Below are 26,098 nucleotides of genomic sequence, written 5' to 3' on the forward strand. Positions count from 1 at the left end.
AATCGGTGTAGTTTTGCTACATCAAAGTGGTATCAGAGCAGAAGAAGATTCTGCATGAAGTATGATTATATTGCAGATTTGTCAGCGTTAGTCTTTATAATTTTTGTGTAAAGTAACAACAGAGGAAGGTGAGAAGATTTGCAGCAGCCTAGAGCAAGGAGTGCTCATATGGTTCCAAAGAAGAGAACCAGAGAAATGCCAAAAGACTGAGCTCAGAGGAGAAAAGCTTGGTGAGGTATCGTGTAGCAAGGAGGACTTGTTACTGCAGAGGTTTTGTTGCAGCTCATGAATGTTGTTATGAGAGACCAAGAAAGCATATGACAAGGAAAATCAGAGGCGCAACGAAAGCAAAGGGAAAAGAAGAGGAGTCAGTTTTAGAATTTGATTGAGGTAAATATTTTCTTTTATTGAATTTCGAATATTGATTTGAGTTTGAAGAATTAGTGAAAATGAACATGGAGAAACTTAGGAAAGGTTCAAATAAATGTCAGATGAGTCATGAAGAGCGTAGGATAAGTATTGCAGTGATGAGAGCAGAGTTGAATATACTACAGGAATGGTTTCAAGAGAAAGAGAATGAAGACCGAAGACATGGATGGAGAATAAGGAAATGGGTCAAGTGGAATCTATTGCAACAGAAATGGAATGCTATGTTGATGAACAAACTTGAACAAATACATATTTCTTTGTTGGAGAAGGAGAGACTCATAAGAATTGAGTCACAGCAAAGAGGATTTGCTGAAACCTAGAAATCCCATGGTGGGAATTTGGTGCTTGAAGCATCAAAAGATACTGAAAGGTCTGGTATTTTTAAAACTGATAGTTTGTCTGTGAATACAGGTATGGTACTAAATAAGGAATTTGTTGCTATAGAGACAGCTAATGACCATTGTTATGATCAAGAAGTCTTTTGTGAACCTGAAGGAAATTGGGATGATTTTTTTTCATTCCATGAAGTTGAGTTTGCAGCTCAATTAGAGAAGGAAACAATAACTAAAGAGATAGAAGCCAAAGAAGTTGAGACCAGAGAAACTGTAACAAAAGGAGGAAAGGACACCATAGAGAACATCAACTGTGTTGATGTGATTAACAAAGAGGAATTACTCCTAGAGCATGGTGGAGAAAATTGCTTTACAGATATACAAAATTTGGTTGACAGTTCGAGTGATGATGATGGTGAACTTTCAGATTTAGTTCTTACTAATCTCAGCACGACAGAGTTACCTGGCAAAGCTATAGGTGCAGATGGTGAACCAGTTCGAGACTCATTCAAAATTTGGAAACCAGGAAAATGGGTATTCAAGTTTCCACATGCAGTTCACGAGTCTATATTTCCAGAACAGAGGATGATGAGGTATGGAAAGTCGAGAATCATGTTTAATAATTCTCTGAAGATATTATTCTGCAAATTTAATGCCAGACTACATGATGAAGTTATTCCTTTGAAGGACCATCAACAAAACAGAGTTTGGAATCCTGGAGGTAGCAAGTCATTCAGACTTGTAGCTGTCACATTACTATAGAAAAGTGACAGACCTCATAGACAGGAGTCTATGATTTTTTTTTCTACATTGGGAGTCTGATGTAGGAGCATCCTGCTCAGAATATTATTGTTCATTTGGTTGATTTAGGGGGTGATGTTTTTAATTATTTTTAGGAATCTTGTATAGATTGAGTGATAAATCTATGTGTGAGGTTTTTAGTTGTGAAATATTCTCAACTATGTGAGAATATCAGGGATAATTGATACGTGTAGATCTCGTAGAGATCTTTGGGAATACGAGATCCTCGAATAGGAATTAGTTGAGTAAATTATGGGAAAAATCATGGATTTAATATAATCCATAATTATGTAATTAATCTATAAATGTAAGCCTGCGAGGAGAGTGAAAAACAAGTGTTAGAGAGAGCTAAGTAGTGGTAAGAATAAATCAGAGCACGAGATGTTCTGAATATATATGTAAATATTGTTATGAATGAAAGGAGTCTTATGTTCAAAACTTGTTTCTGTGTGATCTTTTATTATGTGATTTGGTTTCGTTGATTCTTTAAATCGTAGGCTGAATCCTTTGTTAAATATAGGAAATTGTGTGTGTGAAATTAAAACCCTTAGTGGAGTCTCGTGGTTGAGGATCGCCTGGACAAAGGCTTTAATTTGTTGATCACCGATCGAAAGCGGACAGAGATTGAATGAATTGACAAATCATCATTGATCACAGGTTGGATCAATGATGATCTATTTGGAGAGATTTGAATCATCCGATCGACAGATCCAATAGATCTAATGGTCATCGCGTGCCAACAAGCGCAGACGATAATTCCAAAATCGGACGCAATAATTTATAGAACTGAGTTAATAGCTCAGTTAATCGTGACCGTCTGTTTGAAGGGATCAGATCTGACGGTAATCACGTCGGAAGATGCATGAGGTTTAATCCAAATTTCGGACGCGATATTTTATGGACTGTGATTTAATCCAGTTGAATTCCGGATCGATCATAGCCGTTCATTATGAATGGACGAGATCCGATGGATATCGCTTCGGAAGATGCACGCTAGTTAGCATTTGATTTGGACGCGATAAGGTTTGAACTGAATTTTAATTTGTTTGGGATCCATGCAAGAGATCAGGGTCTGATAGTTTGGTAAACAGGGAATTTAATTGGTCAAATTCTGGATTTGACTAATCGGTGCAGCTTAATAATTGAATTTAAATTCCGGAATTATGTAATTGGTGCAGCTTTGCTGCATCATTACTTAATCATGGACAACAGGTGGGGACTTCATAATGGCCTCCCCTTCCATAATGGGCTTCGGGATGTGTCAATGTCTCCTAAACTCCAAATGGGGTTAACCAATAATCCTATTAGGTCTACTTCTAAAGGGGGTAATATGGTCAAGTTACATCCTTCAAGAGGTGGTGGCATGTGATAGATAGGTGAATGAAGTAGGGAATGAGAAGGGGCAACCCTAGGTCACACGCTGGGGTATAAGGGCAACTAATAATAGGGAAGCCCACACTTGGGTCTATAATGTGTAAGAGGGAGCAATCGTGGTACATGAGGTGCCCCAACCTTGATTTTTCCACCCTTATTTTTACGCCTTTTTCCTTTTTATGATTTTCTTTGATTAACTGCTCGGGACTTAAGGGGTTAGAGCATGATGTATAAGATATAACAGTGAAATTCCCCCTTTTAAGGTGTGGCGTTTCATCGCCCACCAGGGGTTGGGACAATCATGGGTTCCTATATGATAAAGGAGGTTCATAGAACCTATAGGAACCAAGGTGATGGCCATGATGATGGGGTAGAGCTCATGTATTGGCTTTTTCCTACGTGCTAAATGTATTTGTTCCGACCATCTTTTGCATCTTGTGGTACATTTTCCTGTTGAATGTGGCCATATATGCTTTTATCTTTCTTTTCAGCTGCATCAACCTCTGGGCTTCATTCTAGGCCATGACCCAAGGTGTGGGCAAGGGGAGTGGGCAAGTTAACCCTATGTGGACCAAATGGAAGAATGTGGACCCAAGCGAGAGAAATGATGAATGGGGTAATAATGAATGGAAAGAGGGTAATATAAGTGGATAAGGGAGCAGGACCACACAACCAAATCGGGGTTTCTCGTGAAATACCATGCCTGGAACCAAATGGTCAGTTAAAGAGATCCCTTGGGACTAGAATCCAAGGTTAATTCCTAAAAGGGGTCTAGGGGACAAAATCACAGACCTAGTCCATTCTTTCTGCCGAATTCCCCCATTAATCCATGCCTAGAAGTATCCATGATAAACAAACTACAATACTTAATTTCCAAATGACAAGGCATACCTTTAGATTCGGGACGCCCACCTTCAAACATACGATCATGGCAGATGGGCGAGGGACCACACGGCTGGCTCAGGCGGAGAAAATGGAACAATGAGATAGCTGGTGGTTGCAAGGGGCCTTTGGCTGCTAGCTGAGGACCATCTTGGAGAAAAAATTCTCCTAGGGATATTACGGTTTACCCACAAAATGGTGGGTAACAAGGTCTAGATTTTGTGGTAACAAACCCAACTAAGAAACTATCAATACAATAACCTGGATCTGGTCCAACAGATTTGCCTTAGATCATTGCTCGATCTATCGTACTGATCTAGATCTCCGGCTCCTCTGCACTCCTTTGGACCCAACACAAACTCACTGAGATGCCACTCTCAATCTTGTCCTGTTGTTGTGTCTATCTCCTCTCCTCGACCTCGCTTTTATAACTTTACATTGAGCCAAAACTCTAATCCTAACTGTAATCGCAATGTGATTGATGGCCGAGATTAGATCTCGCCTCACTTGAGATCAATGGCTAAGATTAAAATTTAGTCACTAAATTATATTACTTTACTTTTACTATGTTTTTATTAGCTCAATAAGCTGAACAAATTAATGTGTTTTTTCCTACGTTAAACTTAGACTAAGTTATATCAGCAACTTGCTCAACCTAGAGCAAGTGTTCTAAGGAGATGTGAGTGATTTCTGCATGCCTAAACACAAGGCCTGTGCAGAAGTACCTGCCCGATCTACAAAATTAACACATTTAAGGGCCTATTACAGCCACAAGTCGAGCTAAGCCAACATATTTCCAACAGTTCTCTGCAATCAAACTCAACATTTCATGTACTGACATTTGGTGGTGGAGTTTAGATCTTAAAGATAAACTAGTTATCCACATCTAAAAGAAACTGTTTGACTGCACTACTAGCAGCAGTTCCTGTGTCTTTTGAAGTTTACTGTTTCTGGACTTGTTGAAATGAAATACTGTTGAAACATTTGTTTATCATATAATTTAATGGAGAAATGCGGTTAATAGCATGGTTTGTAACCATATATGTTGTGCTGCACAGTTTAGGGCTTTGACATCTTAACTAGTATGCTGCGTTTGAGTAGCATGGGTCTTAAATTTGTTTCATCATGGGTAATTTGTATTTTAGAAGGTGATTTTGTTCATACAATGTTTCTACTGGTACACGTTATTATTTGTTCAGAGGTGTGGGACATTCTTTTGTTCCTCTTGCGTGGATAGCTATCAAACAGTTCCTACTTCCATGCTATCTTCCTTTATGAATCAATGTTAAGTGTCAGTTACAAATTGGGAACTTTTGATGTGCTGTTTTAACTTTTAATAAAATGCTGGAATTTCTTTTGTAGGATGTGAAGGTAGATAACAATGTGGAGACAACTGTAGATGTTCTCTCATGTCCCATTTGTTATAAGCCTTTGATCAGAAAAGGTCCTTCAGGCCTAAACATGTAAGACAATATTGACATGTTTGAATCCATGGGCCAATTACTATTTCCTTGAAGGGAATTCAGCATTGTAGTTAAATTCAAAGCAGTGGTTAATCATTTTGTTCATTTTCTTATTGGATACTGGTTAGGTTGGTATTCATTACGCGAATGGTCTTTAATAGATATCTTTAGCTTCCAAGTTACACTGATGATGTTGTGTTTGCACCTGTAATCCTTCTTTTTTTCAAGGTCATTTGTATCGAGGTCTGGGTTTCAATGTGAAAACTGTAAGAAAGCATACTCCACTAGAGATGTTTATATAGATCTCACTGTCACGGTTGGTTCAAGTGAATATGATGAGTACAGGGCACCTGCTATGGAACTGTTCAGGTATGAATAAATCTGATGACTTGTATTTTACTCTTTTTCTTTTGCTATTTATATTTGGAACAAGGAGCATGCACACTAATATCATGTAATATTTCCCTGCATTTTAAGGAGCGAAGAGTGTAAATGGCATATAGAATATTAATCTCCAAAACAAAGCTTGTTTATGTTTTATTGTGCTTGTTACATCTTCAACGGTGATCTCGACATGTGAATGAATTGATAACATTGCAGATTGTTGTCATGAGAATATGATGACATTAGTATCGATGTTAATTGCTAATCTTGCATGAACTATTTAATGGACAACAAAAAAACTCATTAATCAAGCTACATCAGTCCTAGGAAAGATGATTCACAAGTGAATGCTACATCTAGTTAGTTTCCCTGGTTGCTTTCACCATGTCCTCCATTCAACTTCAGAAAGTTGAGTTGCTTATTGCTTAGCTATTGCTGGAGAGAAGATGCATTAATGGGAAAATGCCCGTGACAATATGACAGCAGTGTACATGTATGAAGTGCAACTTGTAACAAGGACTGTCAAAAGTATACATGCACATTATGAAGAGGAAAATGGCATAGGCCTTTGGAGTTCTCAGATTCTTTGAGTCCTATGAACCCATTGGTTGATGAAATTATGACTTCAGCTGGAGAGTTTTCCAAAAAGAAAAAGGAAGGAAGGACAATATTCTCTGTGATATTGCAGTTGGTGAATTACAACTAGTGAAGGAGGTTGTTGTCAAGTTTATTAAGAACAAATATCATAGCTATATGTGAATGCTTGGAGCATTGTATCTGCGCCTTTTTGGTATTTATCAATACTTGAAACCTTTATATGATGACTATCTAAAGCTGTGACACTTGGATGAAGCACGGTTAATAGAGGAAGAGTGATTTTGTCAAAGCTTCTTCCTCAGGCTAGCAGTTCAATTGACCTTGCTCACAAGTCTTGAACAGCACTTCAGTCTGAGCATATGTCTTTACATTTGAACAAGTGGATCACCCTCATGTTGGATATAGGCGAAAATAAGTGGTTGCTGCTAACACTGTTATCTTTACATTGAAGCATAAGGACTATTGACATTGGATAGTGACAATATTCTCTGTGAAACTCCTCGGTCACCCCTAGCAGCAAGGAGTCACAATTTGACAGTGTAGTAAATGATAGTCCATTCAGCAGTCATAAAAGGAAATGTCTGGTTGAATACAGGCTGAAGAAATTGTGGTGTTCCCTTTGAGAGGTTGGCTGCTACAGGCCTATTTTAATTAACGGCAGAGTTTGAACAGGCTGCAGGCTGCAGGCTGTCTGTGTGAAGAGTGTACTATTCTTTGCCATCTGAAATCAGCCTCAACTCTGCCCCTCTGCCATTTCACAATCTCTTAAAAGAAGTCAGAGTAGTGAATTCTTTGCCTAGCAGTTCAAGGTGAAGTGTTTTCATAACATGAGTGGGATGGAATATATTTATTATGTGTTTGGACTCTGGAGACTTGAAATATGGAAATAGGCCGACCCAACCCACAAATTTTGTTAATATATTTGCATAGGCCGATGTGTTAGGGTGCTTTTTTTGAATTAAAGAACAATGCTTGTGAAAACTCGGAAACCCGAATTGTATTGCAGCGATTGGAAATAATTCTCCTAACTGTTAAATTAATTTTTAACAATTTATATACTGTTTGCTACAACAAATACTGAATCAATCACACTGCAACCTACGCAAATAAACCACGGAAGAAATAAACGCTGGAAGAAATACTAGCACACACACATAAAATGACAGTTATTTGTGGACCAATGTCCCTGGAAAAACCCAATTTGGGAAAACCAGTGCAATAGCTGAGGGTTTTATTATTATGCAACAGTGAAATAATCTGAGTACAATTGGATGCCGAAACTGGCAATCCTATAGAGAAAAACTGGCAAGAAAAATCTAGTGAGGAATTTCCTCACTCCACAGGCAAATCCGGGCTCTGACCTCAACTCAAGTTGAGCTGTCCAAATTGGCTCTGCGCAGCTACTGCGTCACCCTAGCAGTCACTTCTACACTCAGCTCGAACCAACTTCTCCTCAAGTTGTCTGGTCTGCTGCTGTCTGGGAAAATGTCTCTCTTGGCCTCCGGAACCTCTGTCCAGCTTCTGGCACTGAAACTCGGCTTTTCCCAGCACATACGAAAATGCCTTTAGAGGCTATTGCACTACTTTGTGTCAACCTCACTGTGGCTCACTTGCCTCTCTGCGAATGCACTCACCAAATTTGGAATCCTTCCTCTGGCTTCATTGTCCCTGCCCCTCTCTCACTACTTTGATCTCACTGGCTTTCTCTCCTGCCACTGATTGCTGCTACTCTAGAAATCAATCTGCTCATGAAATTGAACTCTCCAAGTGATTTCTCTGAGCCCCATCGACCTCTTCTTATAATCCTCTGTTGAGACTTCAACGACTAAGGTTAGATCTTAATCGATGGCTAGGATTAACTTGAAGTCGATCCGTGTGAGTTTCTAGAACATTCACACCTTAACTTAATTAATTATGATTAATTAGTCATATTCCCTAACTTTAGACTTAGGAAATATAAAAAAACTGATTAATAATCTAATTAAGTCATTTCTAGGCGGAATTTCCATAAACGATTTCCGGGTTTTGGAGATCTCATGCATTCTAGCCTCTCCACAAAATTTCAAGGCTAGAACACATCTGATGCTACAAAAAACTAACACTCCCTCTTAGCGAGGAATGTGTTCTGGCGTTGCTGCCTCCGTAGCAACACCTTGTCTCTGCATCATCTCCTATCACACTGCTGATGTCTGGCTGCTGCTTCCCACCAACTATTGCGCAACTTTGATGTATGCCGCATCTGTGCTGCTACTGACCCTATAGAACTGCTATCAACGTTGCATCTGCATTGCAACTCCCTCTCCATCTGTTACTGCTGCAACTGCAACTAAAAATCATCCTAAATATTGAATCAACTGTGATCAATATGATGCATCTGTCTTCCAAGTCTCTGACTGCTGCTAGTATTTGCGCATCACTGAGGCATCTGCGCTGTTGTTGACTCTGCACTGCTGCCAACTCTGCACTGTGCTCCCCAACATCTGACTGCAACTAGACTCTGCATCTGTCACTCTGGTATTTCACTGCATCTACTGCCACTGATCCATCCTGCTACTGAAATACTATGGGCCCCCATAGCAAGGTACTGACTCAAGAGGTGGACCTCCTCAAGAATCCTGCCCATCTGTGGCACTTTGGGGCTACAACACCAAATCTCCCCACCTCACTCCTGAAGGTATATCAACAAACATGGCGAAGTCTTCCTCTAGCCTGGAGGACATCCTATCAATCTCTGCTAAAGCTGCCTGCTCATCCTGCTTCTCCTCTTTGTCCTTTTTCCTGAGAGGACACTGGGTGCTGTAGTGATCAAGCTCACGACATCTGAAGCACTTGACCTTTGACAAGACCTACTTCTTCTATCGCTGCTCCCCCTGCCCCTGACTAGGACCCTTAGATGTGAGGGCCACATTCTCCTCCTCCTTCACCTGCTTCGATTTGCTGAGCTTGCTGCTACCACTGATGGAGCTCTGTTAGTTTTTGTAGCATCGGATGTTTTCTAGCCACAAAATTTTGTGGAGAGGCTAGAATACATGTATTCTCCAAAACCTAGAAATCGTTTATGGAAATTCCACCTAGAAACGACCTAATTAAAATAATTAATCGTTTTTTTAATGGTTCCTAAGTCTAAACATAGGAAATCTGATTAATTAAAAGGTATTAATTAAGTCATGGTGAGAATCATCTAGAAGAAGACATGGATCGCGTTCTAGTTAATCTTAGCCATCGATTATGTTTTAATCTTGGCCGTTGATGTCTCAATGAGAGATTATAAGAAGAAATTCGATGGGGGTTGGAGAACACACTTGAGCCACCAACAGTTCGAATTTACTGGCAGATCGAACTCCAGAGTAGCAACGTTGAGTTGCTGGAGAGAGAGCTAGTGAGCTCGAAGCAGTGAGAGAGGGGCAGGGATAGTAAGGTCGGAGGGAGATTTTCCAGTCTAGTGAGTGCATTGCAGAGAGGCAATGAGTGCCACAGAGAGGTAGCACAGAGCCATGCAGAGGCAGCGTAATGCTTCAGAGGGGAATCTGTATTTTGCTGGGGAGAAGCAGTGATTCAGTGCTAGAAGCTGGAGTGGGAGTCCGGAGGCTAGGAGAGAGTCCATCTTCCAGAAAACAATTGATCAGATAGCGAGAGAGACGCAGTTCCGAGTTGTGGGACATAGGACTGCGTAGGCTAACGCAGGGACTGCGCAGAGGTAGTGGAGAGTAGCTCATCTTGAGCCAAGGTCAGTGTCAGATTGTCAGTGGGAGAGAGATTTTTCTCACTAAACTTATTGTCAGTCATTTCTCTGTATGGATTGCTAGATTTGAGCATCCATAGTATTGTACTCAGATTTCTTACCGCATAATAATTAAAACCCTTAGTTGCTGCACCGGTTTTCCCGAGTTGGGTTTTTCTGGGGACTGAGTTCAAAAATAATTGTGTATTTGTGTGTGTGCGCATCTATTCTTTCAGCGTTTTTTTAATTTCTTCTGCAGTATTTATTTTGTGAAGGCTGCAGTGTATTAGTTTCGATATTTACCGTAGAACATAATAAATAATTTGTTTAGTTTATTTAACAAATAGAAGAAACTTAATTAGTTGCTGCAGTAGGATTTGGGGCTAGCCGAATTTTCACATGGTATCAGAATGCAGAAAGAAGCTGGAGAGCTTGGTAGCAGAAAGGGAAGAGGAATTTCGAAGCTCTATGTAGGCCGCTGTTCGAAACCCTCAGAGGCAGCGCAGTCCCTTGGCTAGGAGGGTCAGTTTTGGAGGAAAGTTTATTTTTCTGAGAGATTCGACAGAGAATTAAATTTCTAGATCAAAGTTTACTAGAGGCAGAGGGAGCAACAACATTTTCCTTGCAGAGCATATATTCAGTTGGGATGCAGTTATTTTGTAGCAGTTTGCTAGTGCAAAATAACGTCAGGAGGAAGGAAGAGGACACGCTGAGGGAATTCTTTTCTCAGTGAACTTCTAGTCCAGAAGTTCAATTTTTCCCAGCAGAGCAGCAATAGTTGTCAGTAGATTTGCCCATTCTAGCAGGGAGTGCATAGAGCCAATCAATAGCTGCGTAGAGAAGGAAAGGAGGAATTCAACATTTTTCAGAGATGACATTAGCAGGGCTGAGAGATCAGGATCGGTTGGACGGAGCCTCCAACTATGTGATCTGGAAGATCTCAAAACTTACAACGATAGTGTGATAGCTAATTTTTGAAAGTTGTTGGAATGCGATGGAACAAAAGGAAAACTGTGCGGATGATGAAATATGCCAAGCGAATGCCATCAGATCCCATAAAAACTCCTCAAAACTCCATCGGAACCCCTGATGACATAAACCTGGTCCATGGACTTGGCCATCCCCTGCCCTTGAAATCCACCTTGGCTGTACTATGGAGGAAAATAAAAATGGGGACATTACAAATCCTCCCGCCCAAGATTGCTAGCCCTCAAGCAATCCGCACCTATCCATTGTAGAGGTATTTGCAAACTAATACCAGGATCCCATATGAACCACTGGTCCACATCATGCCTCAAAGCAATCCAAACATGACTAGATTCCCCAATACCTAGATCCCATGCCCATCTCTGACTCAACCTGCTACTAGTAGATCCACCTGGATCCCAATGCCACCATGGCCAAGTATCAAGGCTCCATAGTGTTGAAGGAAATGTAACTAGGTTCGGTCTTCATAAATCTACTTTTGATATTTGTACTTATTGAAGAAAAGAAATATTATTTTTATATAATATATGAATGAGTTTCTTGCTCATTGCAATAGGTCTAGCACATGTTAAGTGCTATAGGTGAGTCAAATAGTCAAAGGGAAATGTTACACCATGTATGATTATGTATTAGAGTCAAGAGAATACCTCCAAGCAAAGTCAAAGTCTCCTCCAAGCATGTGACACCACCAAAGAAGCAATTCGAGCTAAATATGTCAAGTCAGCCTGCAGTCTTCTAGTCAGCCTACAAGTCGGCCTAAAGGAGGGACAATCCTCTATATATAGAGGTTGTCCACTCCCTCATAATGTCAAGCAAGTGCCTCTGAAATCAGCAAAGAAAAGGAACGTGTAAAGGGTGAAAAAGTGACAAGAAAGGGAGCCTCTAGTGCAGCGTACAAGGTGAAGTCTAGGCCGAAGTTAAGAGGACTATTTTCTAGGGTAGAAAACAGTCACACGTGCGAGAAACAGAAGTATCTTTACAGTCATTACAACAACAAGATAACAATCATAAATATCACATTGTTTGGGCTAGTAACCTAGGCTTATAAGGCCTCCTACTCAAAGCGAAGAAGAGAGTCTCTCAAGCGAAGAAGAAAGGAACCAAAGCATAGGAGAAACCTCCCACACGTGTGAGAAATTAGGGTTGTAGTGTAGCCATATCAAGTTTGCAACTACACCTCAAGAAGAAGCTAATTTGGATCAAGGGAAGGAAGGTATCCTCATTGGTGAAGGATCTCACCAAGGACCAAAGATTGAAGTCTCTTCTAGAGCTCACATAAACAAGGTCCATCACCTGTTGTTGGAAGGAGGACGAAGTGCCGGAGGAAGGAGGACAAAGTGTCGGGAAACAAAGTGCAGGAAGAAGGAAGGATTTTACTGTTGCTTGGAGGATATTCTAGTCAAGGGTCTAGGGTTTGGCATTGATCAAGAAAGAAGCTTCAATAAGAGAAAACTTACTGAAGGGTTTTCCTCTCAAGAGAAGAGAGGTTTTGGCCCTGGAAGAGAGCCAACATCTTGTGTTCTTGTTCTTATGGTTTTGATAGCAGTTTGATGAAGTACATACACATGCATTAATAAGAAGAAGAAGATTAAGCTAACAAGAAAAGTGAAAAGACTCCACAAATTGTTATCAAGTCAAGAATAATCATACTAAACCTAATTACCCTAGATTCTTCAACACCTGGCTCCTCCTGTGCTATAACTCCAACCATGAATGCTACTCCATCCATCGCATACCAACTCATCACCTCTCTCCAATCCAACCCATGGCATAGACCAAGGTCAATCTCATCATGCTGATGCTGTGCTGAAATACTGATGATTGGCCAACCTATATCTTGCTGCCAATTGAAGCATGTAATATCCCTCACCTCTAAGAGCTCCTGCAGTACAATGCTTCTGACTAAAAATGATACTCCATCAATAGGGTACCAGCTCATGATCTCTCGCCAATCCAATGCATGGACGCCTGTGTAAGGAACACGTCTACTGGGCTTATATGGGTCCCTGCTCAATGTATGATGCTCTATCTGGTCAATCAACCAGAACTGTCTAAGGAAACCTGCCCCTCTCATTATAATAAGCAAAAGCGGGCAAGATGTGCTATGAACCTTGTCTATGTACACCTAGAGAGGGTTGTGTCCTGGAAATACTACAACTCTACCAGCCGCCATTGCATCTATCTGCAGCGCATCAATGGGTAGGTCCAAAGATGGATGTACCACCATCTCCAACAACTCCTCCCTCCTCTGATCGGGGACTCTGCGCTCCTGTCGTCTACTAGCCTCTCGCAAAACTACCTTGTCAACCTCCAACACTGCTGAGGACAAGTGTTTGCAAATACTGCCACCTTGCAAGCTGTCTGTACAACTGTTTTCTCCTCATCAATGGCAGACCCCAAGGGTGGCTGCTCATCCTCCATCGTCACGGGCTCAATATGAAGTTCCAACTGGCTCTCCCCAAAAGGTTCATCATGCATACTGTGCACATCCTCCTCCTCAGCTGACTCATGCTCCACCATGTGCTGTTCATGATGAATCACCATTGGTGACTCATCATCCTGAATGTCTCCCATAGGGTCCATTGACTGCGCATCATACGAATCTGGTCTGTTGTCAACGATTCTACATGACTCATGTTCATCAGAGGCGTCCTCATATGAACCCATGGACTTGTCCAAAGAAGAATGCTCTCCCTGAAGGTCAGAAGGAATATCCACTTGCTCTGCCTCTGTAATCTCCTCAGTGTCACCCAAGCATGAGTGGTCAGGTCCCCTACAAATGAATCAAAGTCCCTTCCTCCTCAGCTCATCCTTATTGCATGATCCCCCAAACCTGAGTAGCTCCACCCTGGCCAACTGTCTCTGAACAACCCAATGTTCTGCTCAAACAACCTCTCGACAAGTTCATAAGCAACCGCTGAGACTAGCGGTTTTCTCCTCCAAACTGTTGGAATTTCTAAGTCTGACACATTAGAAACCCTTCATGCACTTTACTGATTTAATCCTACCTACTTGTTTTGTTAATTAACAAGTTATTTACCATGTAAATACTGGAAATAAATACAAGTACATGCTCAAAACATTACAGATCATCAACTGAAGGAAATAGAAACAAGCACACAAGTGACACCGTTGTTTTTGGACTAATGTCCTTGGAAAAACCCAATGCGGAAAAAACCGATGCAACTATCTGAGGGTTTGATTTATTATACAGTTTCAGAATACAATCTAGGTGCCAAATTTAGCTCACCCAACAGAGAAAAATCTCGGCAGTAGTACCTCTCTACTCTGAAGCAGATATTCCGGCTGAAACCTCGGATAAACACTCCAGCAGCTCCACAGCTCCAATCTGCCCCACGAAACCCCAGCGTCAGCGTCTAGGGACTGCGTTAGCCTCTCTCTGGCCGAACGTCACTTTGGCTTGGCCTGCGTCAACTTTTGGACGCACTGCATCAGCCCTTTGGCCCTCTGCATCACCCACGCTGGCCCTGTGAGGCACTGCGCAACTCCTGGCTGCCTCTGCATGAGCCCTGGCTGGCTCTACGTGAGCCCTTGGCTGCTTCTACGTCCCTCTCTCCGGCGATTGTGCTGATCCTCCCAGTGCTATCTCTGCCTCTCTGCTTCTGTATTCACTGCCGCTCAGCTGCAACTCTGATCACTCTCTCAACTTTCTCAGCAAACCCAGCCCTAGAAAGTCGAAATATTGATCTCTTGGTGTGTTCTCCAAGTGACCCTCAAGCCTCCTCTTATACTTTTCTCATTGACAAATCAACGGCCGAGATTAAGTCCATAATCAACGGATAAGATTAGATCTGGCTTGATCCATGACTTTTGGACCATTCTAACACAATTTTATATTAATTCACATTAATATTTTATTTTCCCTAAGTTTAGACTTAGCGACTCCATTAAAAATATTAATTATTTTAATATCTCCCAAACTATTTACAATTTTCCCAAACCCTTTCTGGGTATTTGAGATCTCATGTGCTTTAGCCTCTCCACCAATTTTCGTGGCTAGAGCACATCCGATGCTATCCCAAATCAACGCTCCCTCTTAGCGAGGACTGTGCTCTAGCAATACTCCTCATTGAGTATCACCCTGATCATCTGACATCTGTCCCTGTGCTGATGCTAGGCCTGCTGCCCAACATCCTCTGCACTGCTGTATCCTGTATTGCTACCCATGGCCTTGCCACTGCCACTGCTGCATCCGTACTACAACCCCCTCTGCATCCATGCTGCTGCCCATGGCCTTGCCACTGCCGCTGCTGCATCTGCACTGCAACCCCTCTCATCATGCTGCATCATGCTACCCATAGCACTACCACTGCTAACTGTTGCACTGTAACCCAGTTACTGAGAAGTAAGTATCTGATCTCCCAACTTTGACATCTTCGTCAGGCTAGAAATACTCATGATGCTGAAGCCCCCTTTGTCATTGACAAGTGCTCCCTCTCTGCCTCTGCGCTGCTGCAACAACTTTGTGCATCTCGCATCGTTGCACACCTCTCTGTGCCATCCTGCACTGGTGCAACACTCCCGTGCCTCTCGCATTGTTGCAGCCTGCTAGCCTTGCGCTGTCCTGGGAATCCTGCATTGTAGCTCCCTCTGTCGCTCCATGTGCATCCGTTTTTATTGACATTGCCAGTACTGCTACTCCTCTTCGGGGCTCTTGTAGCAAGGTCTAATCCAAGAGGCTGGGTACCTCGAGGATCCTGCCCCTCATCGCGTGTAGTCCGTCTGACTCGATGTCTCCCCACTTCTTCTGAAGTGGCACATGAGCACTCATGGCACAATCATCGTCTGTCTCCACTTCCTTTTTTGCCCTTGCTCGCGCTGCCTTGATCTCGGAGGCCTCTCCCTTACTCTTCTTCCTTGGACACTGGGTCGCATAATGACCCATCTCCCCACAGTGGAAGCATTTGACCTTGGAGAGGTCCTTCTTCTTCCGCTTCTCCTGCTTTCCCTTAGATGCTAGGGCAACATCCTCCTCCTCCTTTTTGATTCTGATCCCCTTGCCGCGGCTTCCTGCCTTGTTCAGCCTTCTGATCTCTTCTTGGCGAAGAGCAGCCCACATTTCCTCCCAATCTGGAAGGGTCGCCCTGCCTAGTATGCTCTGGACAAACACCTCCCAGTCTTCTGAGACTGCATTCAGGGCTATTCTCACCATCAATTCTGGATCCGGTGTTGCCCCAATGGAAGTCAACTGATCCCGAATCTCCTTCAATCGACCGAGGAATGGGTCGATTTGTTCTCCCTTCTGCATCTGGTATGGTCGCAATTGATTTTCTAGTAGCATCTTCCTCTGCACGAAAGTATGCTGATACAACTTGGTTAGGGCCTCCCACATCTCCTGTGCCGTGTTCTTCTCGGCAATTTGTGGTACTATATGATCCTTGACCTTGTCAAGGATGATACTCTTAACCCTCGCCATTGCATCCTCGTACCTGTTATTATCAGCTGGGTCAACTGGGATAGCTATCGTTCTCAAGGCGAAGTGCTTGACACGATTCCTATCTAGTACGGATAAGATTCTGGCCTTCCAGACTACGAAGTTTGAGGCCCGTCTAGTCTGTCCTGGTCTCTTACTTTGTGTAGTACCATTTCGCTGCTCCTCTACTTCCCTCCTGGAAGTTCTCGGTGTGACTCCCTCTGAGCCTCGATTTCCTTCCTGGAAACCCTTTTGCCAATGTCGAGATGCCCCCACTCTGATAGTTTGTGTAGCTGCACCACTGATCCAGATTTCTCGGCTAGAAACCCTTGGTAGCAACTCCCTCCTCCTTGGCCTTGCCCTGTTAGGTACTGTTCTGACTACAATACCCCACCAGCTCCACTCTGTAACTTACCTAGAACCTCCTAAACCCCAGCAAACTGAAGGTTATAGTTCCTAGGCTTTGCACAATCCCGGCACCAACAAATCAGCTTCCTCAACCAACTGCGTTAGCTCTCCTGGCCTTTGCGTGGCTCTGCGTGAGCCTGTCTTTGCCTCCCTCAGCCTCTGCGCAACCTCTTCTTGGCTTAATCTTGATGATGCAGGCACTGCGTCACCCGGGACCATTGTTTTCTGCTGTTGCTGCTTTGCTCGGCTGATGTCCTCAATTCTCCTGTGATCTACAACCACCCTCTGATACCATGTTGGAATTTCTAAGTCTGACACATTAGAAACCCTTCATGCACTTTACTGATTATTCCTAGCTACTTGTTCTGTTAATTAACAAGTTATTTACCATGTAAATACTGGAAATAAATACAAGTACATGCTCAACACATTACAGATCATTAACTGAAGGAAATAGAAACAAGCACACAAGTGATGCCGTTGTTTTTGGACTAATGTCCTCAGAAAAACCCTATGCGAGAAAACCAGTGCAGCTATCTGAGGGTTTGATTTATTAAGTAGTTTCAGAATACAATCTGGGTGCCAAATCCGGCTCACCCAACAAAGAAAAATCTCGGCAGTAGTACCTCTCTACTCGAAAGCAAATATTCTGGCTGAAACCTCGGATAAACACTCTGGTAGCTCCACAGCTCCAATCTGCCCCACGAAACCCCAATGTCAGCCTCTAAGGACTGCGTCAACCTCTCTCTGGCCTAGCATTAGCCCAACGTCACTCTGGCTTGGCCTGCGTCAGCCTTTGGAGGCACTGCGTCAGCCCTCTGTCCCTCTGCGTCACCCACGTTGGCCCTTTGAGGCATTGCGCAGCTCCTGGCTACCTCTGCGTGAGCCCTGGATGGCTCTGCCTGAACCCTTGGATTTTCTACATCCCTCTCTTTGGCTACTGCACTGATCCTCTCGGTGCTATCTCTGCCTCTCTGCTTTTGTATTCACTTCCCCTCAGCTGCAACTCTGATCACTCTTTCAACTTTCTCAGCAAACCCAGCCCCAGAAAGTCAAAATCTTGATCTCTTGGTGTGTTCTCCAAGTGACCCTCAAGCCTCCTTTTATACTTTTCTCGTTGACAAATCAACGGTTGGGATTAAGTCCCTAATCAACGACTAAGATTAGATCTGGCTTGATCCATGACTTTTGGACCATTCTAACACAGTTTTATATTAATTCACATTAATATTTTATTTTCCCTAAGTTTAGACTTAGGGACTCCATTAAAAATATTAATTATTTTAATATCTCCCAAATTGTTTAGAATCTACCCAAACCCTTTCTGGGTATTGGAGATCTCATGTACTTTAGCCTCTCCACCAATTTTCGTGGCTAGAGCACATCCAATGCTACCCCAAATCAACACAAACAGACAACAATTGGGACTGCAACTACCAACAAATGGCATCACGACCTCTCATACATGATGACAAGATGGACTGCATGTGTGTTATGAATGTGTCAAGATGATGTTTCCTAATGCTAAGGAAGCATTGGAACATCTACAGGATCAAGTCATCACACTCCAAATCAAGCATGATGTCATAAGATCTAACCATGGCCATGACTTTTAAAATCTCAAGCTTCTTCCCAAAGGTAGAGCCTGCACTGTTGTCCAAGTCCTGGAAAGTCTCTACTATCAGTCTGAAAACTCTCATAACATCATCATTGTAAGGAATTGAAGGGGCGATCAACATCATGATGCTACTAAGACAAGAGGCAACCGAAAGTGTGACCCCTTCACAAGGGTACTCCAAAAACTTGCGCTGTATTAAGGCTAGCATGGCGGGTTTGAAAGCCCACAACAACTTCTTCCCCTCTAGTTGATTCACTTTGGAAAGAAGTGCATCTAATTCATCTAGTTTGAAAAGGGACTTCACTGTGACCCTCATGTGTTTCAATTTTGTCACAAGTGCAAAGATTTTGTGTCCTATTTCTTGCCCTTTTGCACATCTCTTGGTTGTTCTTTCTGAAGAACGACATAGATCTCTTGAAAAAGGTTTGCTGTTCAGTTTTGTTTTCCGGTCTACTGATGCATGGTGGTTCAAGGAACCAATTTCTGTGGTTAATCTTCTCAATTTGTTTAGGAGTTTATCCATGACGGAATGTTTGCATGAGGACACTATTTTTCTGAGTTAGAGGTCTTTTCTCTGGTCAGGAGTTTTATAAAAAATTTCACATGCAAGCTGCTGCAAGTGTAAGTTCATTTTGTTGATTTCTGGTAACATTGGATGTGCTCTTAGCCTCAAAATTAGCAGGGAGGTTAGGACACATGTATTCCAGAATACCCAGAAATGGTTTTGGGAAATTCCATTCGGAGACTATTTTATTAAAATAATTAATTATTTTTAATGGATGCCTAAGTCTAAACTTAGGAAATTAAAATAATTAAAGGGTATTAATTAAATTGGGGGTGAAACTTCTAGAAGAAGATGAGGATTAAGCCAAAATGATCTGAGGCATTGATTAGAATCTAATCTAGGCCGTTTATTGATCAACAAGAGGATTGTAAGAAGAGGCTTGATGGGCATTTGGAAAACACATTGGGTGAGAGATGAAAGATTGATTTTCTCAAGAGAGCAGTGCACCAGTTGCCAGAGAAGGTGATTGAGGAGATTTCTTGTAGTGAGGGGCAATGATAATTTTCCGGAGGAAGTTTTCCTGATTCGGAGAGTGCAAGGCAGAGAAGGAAAAGAGTAGTCCGGAGAGGCAGCGCTGGGCCACACAGAGGCAGCATAGAGCTACTTTGTGGTAGCGCAGAGCTTCATAGGGAGTCCATATTTTTGTTGGTGAACAATCAGGATTTAGTGCCCAAGCCGAGGTGTGAGACTGGGAGGCCAGAGGGTCGAAGTTTCCAGCGAGCAAAGGATCGAGAGGAGGTGCAGCGCAGTCCCAACAGCAATGACGCAGTAACTGCATGGGTGTGACGCAGTACTGCATAGAGCTTCATCTCCAGCGCAGATCAGTGCCAGATTTCCCAATGATAGGGTGAGATCATCTCACTATCTTTTTGTCCAGTTAGATCTCTGTATAGGATTGCCAGTTTTGGCATTCGAAGAATTGTACTCATAAATTACTGCAGAATAATTCAAACCCTCAGTTGCTGCACTGATTTTCCCACATTGGGTTTTTTGGGGATATTTGTCCAAAAACAATGGTGTCACTTGTGTGTGCTATTTCTTTCTTGCTCAGTTCTTGTTTCCGCATATTATTTAAGTTGTGAAGGCTGCAGTGGTATTTATTTCAATGTTTACCGTATAATATTGTAAATAACTTTATTTAGTCGGAGAAATATAATCAATTGTTGTAGTAGTAATTCAGGGATTCCAATTTTTCACATGGCATCAGAGGGCAGGTGAAGCAAGAGCGCAGACCGAAAGAGCCCAACGTTGAAGAGGAGGGAGATCGAAGTGTTGTGTAGGCAGCAGATCGAATCCCTAGAGGGATTGCGTATTCTAGGCCAGGAGGGCAAGATTCTCAAGGATGATCTCTCTCTAAGTGAGTTGACAGAGAGGTAAGATTTCCAGATCGAAATTTGTCAGTGGCAGAAGGAGCAGCGCAACATAAGCTTCAACGTAGAGCAGTCTTCAGGTGAGACACAGTTTTTTGCAGCAGTTGCTGGGGCAAAAAAACGTCAAAAGAAGGAAGGAGACAATTTTTTTGAGGGAATTTCCTCCCCAGAGAACTCCTAGCCAGTGAATTCGATTTCTCAATTGCTGAGCAACAGTAAAGAGGAGCAAATCTACTAACTACGGCAGGGAGTGCGTAGGCCAGCCTAGCAGCAACGCAGAAGAGAAATGAGGTAGTTCGACATTTTGTTGGCAGAGATGGTAGCTAATGGGATGAGAGATCAAGATCGGTTGGACGGAGCATCCAACTATGTGATCTAGAAGGCTAGGATCTCCTGCTTTCTGGATGAGCATAATCTTAAAGCCTATGTCGATAGTGTGGTAGTTGAAATTGTAGATGTGGATCCACTCAAGAAGTACAAGGTTGAAATGGCGAAAGCCAAGCGGTTGATCCTCGATGGAGTGAGGGATCATGCTGTATGTCACATTGCTGGCAAAGGGATTGCCAAGGATATGTGGGATGCCTTGGCTACGTTGTATCAAGGATCTTCTGAGCAGCGAAAGATGTACTTGGAGGAGAAAATGGGATCCGTGAGGATGCAGAAAGGGGAACTCATTGATCTGTTCCTATCAAAGCTTCAGGAGGTCCGAGACTCGTTGGTAGTTGTAGGATCAGCGCCTCAGCCCCCCGAGATGGTGAGGTTGGCCCTGAATTCAGTCTCAGAAGAATGGTAAGTGTTTGTCCAGGGTATCTTGGGCAGAGAGAGATTGTTGGATTGGGAAGGGATGTGGGCCGCTCTTCAGGTAAAAAGAGATGAGGTGAGACTTAGTCAAGTGTAAACTTGATAGCAACAACAACAGTGGGACGAAGCAAGAGGAAGAGAATGCAGCCCTTGCATCAAGGGGTAGCAGGAGCAGCAGAGGCGGAAGAAGGACGTCTCAAAGATCAAATGTTTCCGGTGTGGTGAATTTGGTCACTACGCTACACAGTGTCCTCTTAAGAAGAAGGACAAGGACAAGAAACATGATCCCTAGGCTGCAACTGCTAAGATCGAGGAGGAGGAGTTTGCCATGATTGTCCAGATATCTCCAGGGGAGAGGTGGGGTGATCTATTACTGTAGTTCGAAAGAACTACAGATGGGTAGGATCCTTGAGGAGTCCACCTCTTGGATCAATACCTTGCTACGGGAGCCCATATCAGAAGTAGCAGGATGGACCAGTGTCAGTTGGTGCAGAGGAGTGTCAGAGTGATAGTTGCAGTGGCTAGGAGCGCCAGAGATTGAGCAACACAGAGTAGAGTTGGCAGCAGCGTAGAGTCACCAACAAAACAAAGGCTTCAGAGGATCAGCGCAGAGACTAGCAGCAATCAAAACTCCAACAACAAAAGCATCATGCTAAACACCTGTTCAGTATTTTGGATATTTTTCCATTGCAGTTGTTGCAGTTGTAGCAACAACAGTTGGAGAAGGTTACTGTGCAGATGCAGTTGGCAACAACATGCAGAGTCAACGACAGCATGGATGCAATTTTTGCGCAGTAGTTGGTGGGCAGTGATGTCAGACATTAGCAGCGCAGAGGGAGATGTTACAGAGTCAGGGTGATGCTTCAGCAGGTTGCATTACTAGAGCACATTCCTCGCTAAGAGGGAGTGTTGATTTTTGGTAGCATCCGATGTGCTCTAACCCTCAAATTAGCAGGGAGGCTAGGACACATGTATTCCAGAATACCCAGAAATTGTTTTGGGAAATTCCAACCGGGGTCAGTTTTATTAAAATAAATAATTATTTTTAATGGATGCCTAAGTCTAAATTTAGGAAATTAAAATAATTAAAGGGTACTAATTAAATTGGGGGTGAAACTTCTAGAAGAAGACGAGGATCAAGCCAAAATGATTTGAGCCATTGATTAGAATCTAATCTGGGCCGTTGATTGATCAATGAGAGGATTATAAAAAGAGGCTTGATGGGAATTTCGAAAACACATCGGGTGAGAGATCAAAGATCGATTTTCTCAAGAGAGTAGCACAACAGTTGCCGGAGAAGGTGATCGAGGAGATTTCTTGCAGTGAGGGGCAGGGATAATTTTTCAGAGTAAGTTTTCTTGATCCAGAGAGTGCAAGTTGTGAAAATTTTTAAACCGGAATCCCTACTACAACAACTAATGATATTTCTCCTATTGGTTAGATTTACATGAACAAGTTATTTGCACTTTCCTATGGAAAATATTGAAATACATACACTGCAACCTTCACTTAATTAATTTATATGTGGAAACAAGAAACTGAGCATAAGAGAAAAACATCACATAAGACATTGTTATTTTTGGACAAATGTCCTCGGAAAAAGCCAATGTGGGAAAACCAGTGCAGCAGATCTGAGGGTTTTATTATTATGCAATAGTAAAATCTGAATACATCTCTGGAAGGCTTCCCGATAATCCAGTTACAGAGAATAATCTTGACAAAGAGATTTGTGAGACTACCTCACACTATCACTGGGAATCCTGGCTGATCCAGCCCCAGAAAGATTTCCCCAGGCTTCTCTTGGCTGCCTCTGCACAGTGTCTGCTTTAGCCCATCGTCAAGCTCACTGGGGACAACGTCAATCCTTTGGTTGGTCGATTTGCTGCCTAGGTGATTCGATTTCTGCCTCCTGGTCTCACATCTCGGCTCCCAGATTCTGAAACTCGAATTCCCTTTGCAAATTTCAGACTTCCTCTTGGCTTTTGCACTGCCTCTGCATCAGCCCCTCTAGCTCAGCGCTGCCACTTTTGGATCTCTTTCTGTCTTCTCTTCTGAGTATTCTCTGACTGGGAAGAATTACCTTTGGATACTATCCCTGCCCCTCACTGCAAAAGCTCACTTCAAATTTCTCTCTAGTAGCTACTCTCCTTCAAAAATTCGATCTTTTGAACTCTCTCTGTGTGTTTTCTAAATGACCCTCAAGCCTCCTTAAATAATCTTCTCGTTGACATTCAACGACCCAGATTAGAAGGTAATCAATGGCTAAGATCATTTCTGTTTGATCCTCGTCTTCTTCTAGAAGTTACACCCACAATTTATGTTGATTTGTGGTAGCGTCGGATGTTCTCTAGCCATGAAACTTGGTGGAGAGGCTAAAGCACATGAGGTTTCCAAGACCTAGAAATGGTTTGGGGAAATTCCACCCAGTTAGAGAGATATTAAAATAATTAGTATTTTTAATGGGGTTCCTAAGTCTAAACTTAGGAAAATAAAAATATTAATGGGTATTAATATAAAACTGGGTGAGAAGGTTTTAAATGACATGGATCAAACCAAATCTAATCTTAGCCGTTGATTAAAGTCTTAATCTCGGTCGTGGAAGACTCAACAGGAAAAGTATAAGAGGAGGCTTGAGGGTCAGTTGGAGATACGCCAAGATTGATCAGTCAGTTCTATTTTCTGGAACAGGGTTTGCTAAGAGAAATCAAACAAGTGATCTGAGTTGCAGTGAGGGGTAGTGAGTACATAGAAGAGAGGCATAGATAGTGCCAGACGGCCAGCGCAGTGATTGAGGAGGCTACGCAGAGCTAGCAAGAGCCACGCAGAGGCAGCCAGAGACTGCGCAGAGGTTGAGGGGCTTGCGTGGGTGACGTAGAAGGCCAGAAAGCTGACGCAGTTTGGCAGAGGGTTGACGTAGAGGGTTCCAGAGCTACGCAGAAGCTAGCAGGACTGACGCAGAGCCTTGGAGAAGCGCCAAAAGGATTTTTGTGGGGCAGACTAGTGCTGAGAAGTTGAATATCTGCTTCCGAGAAGAGGTATTACTGCCGTGTAGATATATGTTTTGGGTGAGCCAGTTTGGCACCTTAGTTGTACTCAAGAAAGCTGCTTAATAATAAAACCCTTAGAACTGCTGCATCGATTTTCCCAAGTTGGGTTTTTTCGGGGACGATTGTCCAAAAATAACGGTGTTCCTTGTGTGTTTGTCTATTATTTTAGTTGATGATCTGTATATGAGTTGAGACTGCATTTGTGTTTATTTTCAATATTTATATGGTTAAATAACTTGTTAAGGAATAAACAAGTAGGTGAAATAAACCAGATAGTGTAGTAGGAATTTCTGACCTGTCAGACTTAGAAATTTCAACATGGTATCAGAGCATTGTAGATCACATGAGGACTGAAGACACCAACATAATCAGAAGTATTTGTAGCAGTAACAGTTGTCCTGAGAGACAGAGCTGCTCCTAAGCAGAAGGCAGTAGAGGAGTGACTCAGAGGGTTTGCGCCATCATTTCAAGCTAGAGAGAGGGCCAGTGCAGAGGCAGAGAGAGGCAGAAGAAGCTCAAGAAGAGCCACGTCATCCTACTCAGCCAGGTAGGCTTGACGCAGTTGGCCAGAGGAGTGATTCAACCTTTCCAGGATTGGCAGAGCTGAGAGGCTCAATTTCTTCAGTTGCTGGGGCCTAGGGAGCTGTGGGAAGATTGTGGATTGGGAAGCTGGTGGGGTGCTGTTGCTGTCGAAGCAAAACAATACCTAATGGGACAGAACCAAGGTAGAGGGAGTCGCTACCTTGACGGATTTCAGCGAAGAAATCCAGATCCGAGTTGCAGTTGCAAAAAGGATTGGGGACGAGCGAATCGACAGTTGGCGGGAAGATTTCCAACAAGGAAATCGAGACTCAGAGGGAGTCTAGGAGAGAGCTTCCAAGAGGGAAGTTGAGGCTCAGAGGGAGTCCAGAAGAGGAGCAGAGATGGCAATGAACGGACTGAGGCTCAGGACAGGTTGGACGGGGCTTCCAACTTTGTCATTTGGAAGGCCAGGATCCTGTCTGTTCTTGATAGACATCGCATCAAGGGCTTCGCCTTGAGAACAATGGCTATCCAGTCGACCCAGCTGATAATGAAAAGTATGAGGATGCAATGGCGAAGGCAAAGTGCATAATCCTTGATGTGGTCAAGGATCATGTAGTACTGCATATTGCCAAGAAGAACACGACAAAGGACATGTGGGATACCTTGAGGACATTGTATCAGGGCACTTCCTTGCAGAGGATGATGCTGTTGGAGAATCAACTGCGGTCGTATCAGATTTAGAAGGGGGAGCAGATATATCTATACCTCAGCAGGTTGCAAGAGATTCGGGACGAAATTACTTCCATAGGGGCCACACCGGATCAAGAGTTCATGGTGAGGAATGCCCTGAATGCAATCTCCAAGGATTGGGAGACATTTGTCCAAAGCATTTTGGGCAGAGTTGATCTTCCAAGATGGGAAGAGATGTGGGCAACTCTTCGCTAAGAAGAGATCGACGGTTGACCAAGGCGGGAAGTAGCAGCAAAGGAGGTCGAATCAAGAAAGAGGAGGAGGATGCGGCTTTGGCATCTGCGAGACAACAGGGGAAGAGGAAGAAGAAGGACATCTCCAAAGTGAAGTGCTTCCATTGTGGGGAGTTGGGTGATTATGCAACCCATTGTCCCAGGAAGAAGAATAAGGGAGAGGTTCCTGACTCCAAGGTAGCTGCGGCTAAGGCAGAGAAAGAATTCGACACGGATGATGACTCTGCCATGAGTGCTCATGCACCTCTAGAGAAGAGGTGGGGAGACATCGAGTTGTAGTTAGGAGGACTACATACTAGGGGTAGGATCCTTGAGGTACCCAAACTCTCAGATCATATCCGGCTACGGGAGCCCTCAACGACAGTAGCAGGATGACG

At 43.1% G+C, this 26,098-nt stretch overlaps 1 protein-coding gene across 1 annotated transcript in view; it reads left to right on the plus strand.

Moving 5' to 3' along the window:
• The window catches only part of LOC149197451 (putative methyltransferase At2g41040, chloroplastic), a 180,353-nt gene that overhangs the window by 71,197 nt on the left and 83,058 nt on the right, over positions 1–26,098 (plus strand). The window contains exons 2-3 of the mRNA XM_089405840.1: positions 5,181–5,281; positions 5,510–5,650. Of these exons, the coding sequence (XP_089261966.1) occupies positions 5,181–5,281; positions 5,510–5,650 (242 nt within the window). The remainder of the gene's footprint in view (positions 1–5,180; positions 5,282–5,509; positions 5,651–26,098) is intronic.

The sequence above is a fragment of the Pinus tabuliformis genome, chromosome 2_2 (genome assembly GCF_031772625.1).
Source record: "Pinus tabuliformis cultivar Carrire ecotype Pingquan chromosome 2_2, CPIR1, whole genome shotgun sequence".
NCBI lineage: Eukaryota > Viridiplantae > Streptophyta > Pinopsida > Pinales > Pinaceae > Pinus > Pinus tabuliformis.